General features: G+C 37.1%; 1 protein-coding gene across 1 annotated transcript; it reads left to right on the top strand.

The window, feature by feature from the left end:
* Nucleotides 1-4,684: 4,684 nt before the first annotated feature.
* On the top strand, nucleotides 4,685-11,124 carry LOC112095625. Its single transcript, XM_024177732.1, has 4 exons — nucleotides 4,685-4,744; nucleotides 10,368-10,480; nucleotides 10,657-10,726; nucleotides 10,828-11,124. Exons 1-4 carry the CDS (start codon nucleotides 4,685-4,687, stop codon nucleotides 11,122-11,124), a joined length of 540 nt encoding a protein of 179 aa, XP_024033500.1.

Raw genomic sequence — 11,124 nt, forward strand, 5'->3', positions numbered from 1 at the left:
TGTTAATATAATGGATTAATTCCTTTAAATTTTGGTGGATAGGATAGAACTTTTCTGGGTCGGGAAAATATCCTGGGTTTTTACTTGTTGCATGTACGTCCAGTGTAAAATGGCAAACATAAAGGAAAAAATTGGTTTTATCGTGGAGAAATTTGTAATATTTTATTATGTTCACATGTAGAGGACAACAAGAAAGGAAACTAAATCAAATCCCTACAAATTAGAGACTAAATCAAATCCTGCAAATTAGGGCTTGACAACTATCAAGATCTTCCTTGTAAGGCATCAATATTTACAATGAAAAATAGGTAGGTGTTTTCCCACACTACCCCCCAAGATGGTGAATGGATATTGTCCATCCCCATGTCACGGGCTACTCAAATTTTCCACAAATGGAGACTAAATTGGCACGCACGGATTCGCTCAGTAAAAGTCTACACAAGGGCGAGATGCATTAGCAGGAGGGTATGCTTAACAGTGAGCCGCCTCATGCAATTAGCAAGCCATGGTGCGCTTAGCAAGCGGACAGCCCAAGATTGCAAGCCAAAGTGAGCAAGCCTGGCCCGATTTCTAGAATTCTCTCACATTTGTACAACTTATATATGTCTAGATATTTCGACACTTGTGTATACTTAAATCTCTCTAGAACCTAGATGATATTTAGGCAAGTTGTATGAATCATTTAGACATAGGCAAGTTCCTCTATAGATAGGGAATGCCACCCTCCATTTTGCTCACCACCACATCACACAACACACCTAGCAACTCAAGCATCCTTGTAAGATCTCTTGTATTCTTTTTTTTGCGAGTAATAAAATTATTTTTAACCATATTGCTCTTTCTTATCTCTAGCCTTTCCGCAATTATTTTGTTTGGCTGGCTTGAGAAGTTCAATAGGTTTACTTAGCAACTTTTGTGATAGAAGTTGTTTAAGTGCCGCACAGGTTGCTGCACAAAATACTCATCTAGTGATAAGTGGTTTCAAAGTTGAGATTTGCACCCATGCAATCTAGCTCACGAGCAATGGCCAATCCTCCTAAAACATCACAAGAGGGCGTTGTCAGTGTGGAGTCACTTGAGCAAAACCGTGGCCGCGAGGAAAGACGCATGTAGACTAAGTCCTACAGTAAGTCCAAGGCAACTTTCGTTGATGCCTTGGAGCTTCACATCGCTACACTCGAAACTTCAATGTCCGCTGCTCAAGATACCCTCAAAAGTTTGAAGGTAAAGGTCAACGGTTTCGAGGGCCAGTATCAAAAATTTACGATGGCCACCAAGGCCCTGATTCAAAATCAAACCAACCCTCTCCGAAGGGAGTTTCGAGCATTTCATGATGAGTTTATGAAATTAAGTAGTTTCGTGCAAAGTGAGATACGAACGATCTATACGGAGGTTGATGAAGTCCACTCATATTGGGCTTGGTACAAGCCCACACTCTCCATTAATCCAACTTCAACAAGCTCATGTGATGATCATCGTATTAACGTGCCGAATCTCGACGCTTATGGTGGTGCACGCAGTGTCACTGTCATAGACAACTTTGTCTTCAGACTATAGCAATACTTCAATGCCCTTAGTGTTCGAGATGAGGTATCGAAGGTAGGCACCGCACAACTATGGAGGCGACAGAAGCATAGTGAGATGGTCAAGGGCATATACGCCATTAACACATGGGTTGAGTTCTAAGAAGAACTCCAGAAGCTCTGTACCCCAAGCAATGCGAAGATTAAAGCAAGAGCTCGTCTTTGTTGGCTCAAGCAAACGGGTAGCGTATACGATTACATCAACAACTTCACTGCCCTAATGCTTGAGATAACCGACATGTCCGACAAGGGTTCTCTCTTCTACTTCCAAGATGGCCTCAAGGATTGGGCCAAAGTGGAACTCGATGAGTAAGGCATATAAATTCTCGATAACACCATAGTCGTTACAGAATTACTCACCGATTACTCCGCCCAACTTAAGGACAAGAGGCCCAACCAAGGTAAAGATGAGGGAGAGGGTCGAAAGGACAAAGGGCATAACCAGAAGGATTGGGGGCAAAACAAAAAGACCTCTTAGCGGCAAAAGCGGGCAAAGTAAATTGAACAAACAACCACCCAAGCATCGAAGCCCATGCTTCATATGTAATAGGCCTCATTGGATATGTGATTATCCAGAGAAGAAGTCTCTCAATGCCCTTGCCACACAGCTCAAGGGCCACTTCACAACGTTGGTGGAGGAACCCCAACACAGCATGGGTTCGCTCCAACGCCTTAGCACAGTTAAGAGCCACCCACATGCACCCACCAAGAAAGCTCATGTACGTGAGTGCGACCATCAACGGCCAAGTCGTTCGTGCGCTGCAGCCAAGCGCTTATGCCTCAAGGTGACCAAGGAAGGAGGCACCATGAAGGCGGCAAACTCACCCTTTAAAGCGCTCCAAGACCGAAAAGAAGACACTCTCAGCCAAGCAATTCAAGAAAGGCTTCAAGAAGGACCCAAGCTTCTTAGTCTTTATCTGGGAATTGAATCTGGAGAAAATTGTGGACACTCGCCGAGCCCAATCCCTCTACTTCTTCAAGATGTCCTCGACGAGCTCAAGGACGTTATGCCTCCAAAGCTTCCAAAGAAGCTCCCACTTCAACGAGAGGTAGATCATGAGATCAAATTAGAGCAAGGTTCTAAACCGCCAGCCATGGCATCATACCGCATGGCGCTGCCCGAATTTAAAAAGTTGTGGAAGCAACTCAAGGACTTGTTGGACGCACGCTGCATCTACCCATCCAAGGCTCCACTCGGTGTACCCGTCCTCTTTCAAAAGAAGAAAGATGGCTCTTTATGGATGTGCATCGACTATCAGGCACTCAACAAGATCACAATTAAGAACAAACATCTGATACCCTTGATAGCAAATCTTTTCGATCAACTCAACAAAGCGCAGTACTTCACTAAATTCGACTTACGCTCTAGGTACTACCAAGTGCAGATCGCGAAAAAAGACAAAACGAAGACCGCATACGTCACAAAAAAAGGAACCTCCTCGAAAGCAAAGCCACTTGAGAACACAAAGAAGACCTATGACACTTCGTGGAGCACATTCAAAGTACAAACACGAGAACACGACGAGGATGCTACAAGCATAGGTGGGGGAGGAGTGTCACAGGCTACTCAAATTTTCCACAAACAAAAGCTAAATTGGCGCACGCAGATTAGCTTAATAAAAGTCTGCACAGGGGCGGGATGGGTTTAACAATATGGTACACTTAGCATTGGGCCACCTTATACAATTAGCGAGCTATGGTGCGCTAGGCGCATTTAGTAAGCAGATAGGCCAAGATTGCAAGCCAAATTGAGCAAGCTCGACTCGATTTTTAGAATTCTCTACACAACTCTACAACTTGTACATGTCTAGACATTTCCACACTTGTGTATACTTAGACCTCTCTAGAACCTAGGTGATATTTAGGCAAGTTGCATGAATCATCTAGAACTAGGCAAGGTCCTCTATAAATAGGGGATGCGACTCTCCATTTTGCTCACCACCACCACACCACACTACACAACACACGTAGCAACTCGAGCATCCCTGTAAGCTCTCTTATATTTTCTTTTGCAAGTAATATAATTATCTTTGGCCATATTGCTTTTTCTTCTCTCTAGCCTTTCTGCAATTATTTTGTTTGACTAGCTTGAGAAGTTCAATAAGGTTACTTAGCAACTTTTGTGCTAGAAGTTGTCTAAGTGGCCAACGAGTTATTGCGCAAAATACTCATCACGTGACACACAGCTTGTTTATTATACTTTGAAACACCTAGTTACTCAAACTTGTGGTTAACACATCTACTAATTGGCTACTAATAGGTACAAATGGAGTGCAAATTAGGCCATTGTCCAACTTTTCCTTTATGAAATGCCAATCAACTTCATTGTACTTAGTGTGATCATGCTGAACTGGATTGTGTGTTATACTAATAGCTGATTTGTTGTCACAATAAAGCCTCATAGGTGCTTCTCATTGAATCTTCATGTCTTTTAAGACGATGTTTAGCCACAATAGCTCACAAATCCCTATTGCCATGAGTTTAAACTCAGCCTCTGCACTTGATCTGCAAACTATTTTTTTTTCTTTTTTTTTTACTTCCCCAAGTCACAAGGTTGCCACCAAGGAGGTTATAATAGCCCGATGTTGACCTCCTATCAACAACTGATCTTGCACAGTCTACATCAATCTAGGCTTCAAGTGTTAGCTCTTCTCCTTTCTTGAACAAAATTCACTTCTCCGGTGTTCACTTCAAATAGTGCATGATCTTGTATATAGCTTGAAGATGAACGTCTTTAGGATTATGCATAAATTGACTCACAACGCTAACTCATAAGTTATGTCAAGTCTAGTGTGAGAAAGGTAAACTAATTTCCCTACAAGCCGTTGAAATATTCTTTTATCTACCGTTGCATTTTCATGAGCTTCACTAAGTCTATCGTTAGGTCTTATAGGGCTTTCAGTTGGCTTGCACCCTATATTTCTTGTTACTTTAAGCAAATTTAGTATGTATTTTTGCTGTGATATGAAGATTCCCGCTTTGAGTGGGTAACTTCAATACCAAGAAAACATTTTAATCTACCGAGCTCCTTTTTCTCAAATTCCTTAATTAAGCATCTCCTTAAAGTTTCTCTTCCTTCCAAATCATTTCTTGTTACCACAATGTCGTCATACACTAATAATGTTTTTACTCCCTCTAAAGCTGAATGTCTGACAAACAAAGTATGGTCAGTTTGGCTCTGTTTATATTCATGGTTGTCATGACCTTAGCATATCATCCGAACTAGGCTCTAGAGGATTGTTTCAAACCATAGAAGACCTTTTCAAGTTTGCACACTTTGTTTCCTTTTAAATTCAACCAAAGCCAAGAGGGATTTCCATGTAAATCTTTTCATCAAGATCAATGTGTAAAAAGGTGTTCTTGATATCAAATTGTTGCGGACTCCAACCAAGATTAGCAATTAAAGATAATAATAGTCTCACAATATTCATTTGGGCAACTGAAGCAAATGTTTCCAAATAATCAATCTCATAAGTTTGAGTATACCTTTTGGCTACCAACCTACCTTTTGTCTTACATTTACAAGTGAACACCTATTTGCAACCTATTGGACTCTTTTCCTTTGGTAACTCTACTAAATCCCACGTCTTATTTTTTTTTCAAGGGCCTCCATTTCTATTTTCATGGCATTTCTCCACTCCATATGACTTGATGCTTTAGAACTATCTTAGGAATGGTTATAGTATTTAGATGTGTGAGAAAGGTACTATGGGTGTGTGACAATTTATCATAAGGCATAAAGTGAGACAAAGGATATAAAGGATATTGCGTACATTTTCGAATGCCTTTTCTAATAGCAATAAGAAGATCATTGTTATTATCTTTATTAGAACTACAAATATTTTCTTGAGAAGGTACAATGTAATTAATTACCTTATTACTGAGGGCTGGTTCCAATTCTTGGACATGCATAGGATGAACAACGGGTTTTTTTCTTCTCGAATAAGTCAATACTGACAATCTTAAAGTTAAGAGTAGAACTTTGAACTTATTTATCCTGTCCAAAAATCTTAAAGTTGGGAGTACAAGCGTTTTCAAGTTCTATAGAAACAGAACAAGAATTTGGGGGACTTTAAGAATCAACAAGAGTAAAAGCTAGAGGATTTTTTATGTTTGTAGACGAGGGAGGAAAACGAGAGTCAGGTTCCAATGGCAAAAATAAGTGTTTGTCTTTATCTTTGTTTTTATCTTTATCTTCAATAAGTGATGTCTCCCCTTGAAGATAAGCTTGATTGAAATAGCTTTCTGTCTCAATAAATGTAACATCAATAGGCACAAAGAATTTTCTTGTTGGAGGATGAAAATATTTGTATCCCTTTTGAGTTGAGGAATAACCAACAAATACCCATTCAAGTGCTCATGGATCTAATTTTCCTCTATTATGAGAGTGAATATGAACAAAAGATACACAACCGAAAATTTTGGGAACAAAATGATTAGTATTGTGGAAGTCTGGAAAATATTTTGAAAAAACTTGGACAAGACTTTTGAACTCAAGAACCTGAGAAGGCAACCTATTTACAAGATTCGCTGCTGTTAGAGCAGCCTCTCCCCAATAGTTTTTAGGAACATTTCTTTAAAACAAACATGCTCTGCTCTAGTAATGGCTAAAAGATGATCATTTTTTCTTTATGCACCCCCATTTTGTTGGGGAGTGTTAATACATGATGACTCATGAATTATACTCTCACTTTAGAAGTGTGGTGATAAGGTTTGGTTGAAATAGTCCTTAGCATTATGTGATCTAAACTTTTATATTCCAACTCCAAATTGATTTTTGACCATGTTATGAAAAATAAGGAAAATAAAGCTCACCTCAGACTTATTTTTTAGAAGAAACATCCACAACATACAAGTGCAATTATCAATAAACGAAATAAACCAGTGAGTTCCTAAGACATTTGGAATTATGGAAGAACCCCAAATATCACTATGAATGAGTTCAAAATGAATAGATGTTCTTTTATTAGTAACAGGAAAAGAAGCATGTTTATGCTTTACAAGTTCACAAATATCACAATGAATGTTTTCTACATCAATTCCTTTAAATAATAATGGAAACATTACTTTAAGAATGCTAAATGAAGGATGCCCAAGACGGAGGTGATGAAGCCAAATTTTGTCTTTATTAGAAATAAAAGACTAAAAAAAATTGACAAGTGTAAACAATTTCTAATTCTAGTTTGCCCACTTGATTCTTTAAGATAGTAGTGCCCATATTTCTCTCTCGCATGTCAAATCCTCTTCCTTGTACTCTGGTCTTGAAATACGCAATATGAAGAAAAAAAAATCACATTACAATTTAAATCTTTTGTAAGCTTGCGAACGGACAAAAGGTTCGTGGAAAATTTGGTAAATGGACAATATTTTTAAGTGCGAATGCTTGATTTCTTAAAATATTTCCTTGTCCAATAACTATTGATATGGAACCATCAGCTATGGCTATCTTCCTATTGCTTGGGCAAAGTCATAGGAGATAATTTGTGAGGAGTGGGTTATATGGTTGGCCACTGAGTCTATAACCTAAGAGTTGGAGAAGGTTGTACATGAGACATTTTGTGCATATAGAGAAGGAAATTCACTTTTGAATGCCAAAGAATAAATACCTATCTCTAGTGGCTTCTCCAATGTTCCTAACAAACTCTTCAACTTCTTAATTTGTTCTCTATTAAACTTGCCATGTTCATGAGAATCACTTGCGTGACTAGACTGTGTGGAGGTTATATGAGCTTGCCCTTGTCCCCTCAATTGTCCAATCTTCACACTTGAATTTCTATTGGACATTGGTGGCTTTCTATGAAATTTTCAACATCATTCTCGAGCGTGTCAAGGCTTCTTGCAGTAGGTACACCACAAAGAATCTCTATTTATCACTCTAGACATATCAGTTTGTCCAATTTCACCAAAGGGATTGCTGATTTGGGCTAGAATTCTTTATTACAGCATTTCTTACGATCATAGCTGAGCTCTCCACTACTTGGGGTTCAACCATGAAAGGTTCAAACAAACTGAGACCACTTTAAATATATATTTCTTATCCAATCTATGGGCTGCCAGAATATTCTATAAATCTCTCGTTGATGGCGTATTTATACTGTCACTATTTTTGTTTTCACTCAATTGAGTAGGATTGGGTTCATCAACAATCTCATGTTGGAATTTGAAATTAATCTCAAAAGGAGAAAAAATGGTAGAAAAAGAATTCGTTAATGAAGGCCGAATAGAAAAAAATTGTAAAGGAGCCTAATAAGGCTCTGATACCATGTGGAGAAGTTTGTAATATTTTATTGATGTCTCAAAAAATATAATTCTAGCTTAATATGTGCATGCAAAATAAAGGAAATTAAATCAAATTCTTACAAATTAGAGAATAAATCAAATCCTACAAATTAGGGATTGACAACTATCAAGATCTTCTATCTAAGGTATCAGTATTTATAATATAAAAAAAATAGTTAGATGTTTTCCCACAATTATATACCTTTTCAGTGTACCACCAACACATATATCTGTTAAGAATATACCATTTACGAAACCAAGGACACTTTACTTCTGTAATTCAAACATTAGTACGAACAAAAATGTATCAAACATTGTACAATAAAATGTTTTGGGTTTTATAATTCAAAACCATTGACATGTTAAAATTAACAAATTCAACATATGAGACATGTCTTATTAAAGATTGTTGTTGCTTGACTTCGTGAGATTGTTTTTGTTCTATAGTTGAATTTGTTTTCTATGGATAGCAATACGAATATCTTAAATGCCGATCTAAACACAACTGTCCACACTTACTAACCACAAAAAACAGGTAGAATACAATGCAAGGGATTCTGACATAGATTCTCTAATGCTTAGGTCATAGATTTAGTATTTAGGGAAAGGAAAAATGAATTGATAAAATTGCAAAATAAGCTAAAGTTCCAGAGATTTTGGTTGTATAGTTGAAGATCATATAAAAGGAAGAATCGTCAAGTGGTGATGTCTTTTGATTTTTTTTAGTTAAATTTGCTAACCCCCTCCTTTGATGTCCTCTCTAGTTTAAATCGGCTCTGAATTGTGGATGATTGTTTCCTTAATTTCAATATACTCTCTCACCAATTGCAGGTACTAGGTGATTTAAAAGATTGTGGTGTTTGTCTGATTTTCCTTAAAAAAAGACATTGGACTCGACCTGGATAAATAAATTCTCAAATTGGGTAGTAGAGTCTTAGGTTAGGCTAATAGACATCCAAATAGGACTAGAAGATTTTCATGACATACTAAAAAATATTTAGGTCTGACAAAGAGGCAGAACAAACAAGTAAATTTTTAAGTTAGACTATTAAATCTTTTTGTCGGACAAAGAGGCAAGTAGACTTCTAATCTATAAAATATGCTCACCTTGTAAATACAATAGAATTCTATGCAGCTCGACTCAGCCACCATAGAAAACTCTGACCCAAACATATTTCAAACAATGAAATGGAGCCATAAAAAAAATCCAAATGGCTCCTTCAAATAAGGATGTATGTGTCACGGTAGGGAACTAGAGTTCCATTACTGGTATGAATAACCAGCTTCTCAACTAGGCCAAGATAGGCCTGTACTCACCAAGAAGCAGTGCATTAAAATGGGTTGTCACTCTACCTGCAAGGGTTTCACTTTGACATTTATTACTATTTGGTTTTCCTAATTTTCTTTCAACTTGAATCAAAACCTTTGTCGTTCTTAGCAGCCAAGTATTAATGTATGTAATTTTTCTTCTCCGACTATCTTAAATTTGAGATTCCATGTTTTATCTTCTCTAAAAAACAATTCTCCGTGATATATATACCTTGGTTTTCTCACTGAGGCATGTAACTGTAAGATACATTTCAACTTCAAGCAATTCAAATGAACACTCATTTACTTATATCTCATAAACTCATGTGGGATATCTTTAGAGTTTGTTTTTTCAGCCTCTAAATATGTTCATTTTGATACCCCTGAAAAGCCAGACTCAGTTATTAGATTTTTCATAAACCATGATTTTTCTAAAACCCATATATTAGCTGTTATTAGAAGACGCCCACAATTTCTTTTAACCTCCACTGAGAGAACATATGCGCCTAAATTTGTTGGGTCCATCTCGGTTGGGGGCTCAAAAACCTAAAGTCCAAAATAACTTACTTGATGTACAATTACCATTAAACTTTGGACTTGAATGAAATTTGTCATGAAGTTTGGTTTTAAAAATCAACCGGCAGCCCAGTATCACAACCGCAAAAATGACGAGGGAAGAAAAGAGAAGTCAGTGGCATGACATTCAATTGGACGATTAAAAAATAAAATTAACTTTTTTTTCTCCCAAATTTTAAGCGTAAATTCTTGCATCGCAATCTATAGTTTTATTGTTCTTAATTTTTATTTTATCATCTTGTTAGTTATTATTTGAGATACTCACTTGTTAGAGAGACATTAAGTTGTTATTGTAACAGAAGAATATTGAAATTCTTTGTGTTGTTAGCCTCTAGTATTATTTGGAGAAGAATTTATGTTGTAATCCCATTAATATAGTGGAAGATTATATCGGACTACTATCCCGTAGTTTTTTTCCACTTTGGGTTTTCCACGTAAAATTTATGTCTCTTGTGGTTGGTTTTTGCTTTGAATTTTGTTTGTTTATTTTTCAGCCTATTCATTTGTAGTACATATCCTATTTTGATTACACAAAGAGAGAGAGAGTTTTGATTCCACTTAATTTGCAGCTGCTTACGTGAGTCCCTTTTCCCAACAAAATTTAATTTCTTTTATTCCAAGGGTTTGTCAAGCCCTGATCTTGCCAAAGTCTTATATGCTAAGCCGTCTATTTTGCATAGAAGCTTACACAAACAAATAATCCCTTCTTTTAAGTTCTTTAAAGGTTTACTCAAGTTTGATGAAAGCACTGTTTCAGCTATAAATTTTGCCATTTATGATCACATATGATGTCCAAACGTGTGTGTTACAAAATGCTATGATTTTTGGAGAACATGGAGTGCCATAGTCACATTAATCTGTTTCTTTGTACCCGGCCTAGCATATTTGTTTTAATCTCTGAGCTGTTCAGGGAAAATGTGGAGAAATTGAAGGGAATGAGATTTGATCCTAAGGAGATGAAGTTTGGCTTGGGCGTTTTTGTATTCAAGTAGATGTTTATAAGAAGTAGGGTTTGTCAGAGGAAGAGATTTTCAAAGCATTTTTGAAGAATCTGTTGTGTATGGCATCGTCTGAGGATAAGATTATGGCAATCATGGATTATTTTGTAAGGAAAATGGGTTGCAAGGCTTTATTTGTTGCTGAATGTCCATCGCTTACTACTTTCAGCTTGGAGAAGAAGAGAATTGTTCCGAGGGGCTCAGTTGCTCAAGGTTTGTTGTCGAAAGTTTTGATTAAGAATGATCTTGGTTTGTCTACATTGTTTCACACTTCTGAGAAGTTGTTTCTAAAGAGGTTTGTGAACCATTACAAAGAGGAAGCTTCTCAGCTACTCAAGTTGTATGATGAAAAGTTGATGTTGGTAAAATATGCTCTTTAA

This window comes from Citrus clementina, unplaced genomic scaffold (assembly GCF_000493195.1).
Source record: "Citrus clementina cultivar Clemenules unplaced genomic scaffold, Citrus_clementina_v1.0 scaffold_1, whole genome shotgun sequence".
Taxonomy (NCBI): Eukaryota; Viridiplantae; Streptophyta; class Magnoliopsida; order Sapindales; family Rutaceae; genus Citrus; species Citrus x clementina.

Bases quoted from the DNA above. Each gene is read 5' to 3' on its own strand.
- LOC112095625 (XM_024177732.1), top strand. From the start codon at position 4,685: ATGTCGTCATACACTAATAATGTTTTTACTCCCTCTAAAGCTGAATGT. The intron at 4,745-10,367 runs GTATGGTCAGTT...TTTTATTCCAAG, and splicing joins CTGAATGTCTGACAAACAAA to GGTTTGTCAAGCCCTGATCT. The intron at 10,481-10,656 runs GTTTGATGAAAG...TGAGCTGTTCAG, and splicing joins TTCTTTAAAGGTTTACTCAA to GGAAAATGTGGAGAAATTGA.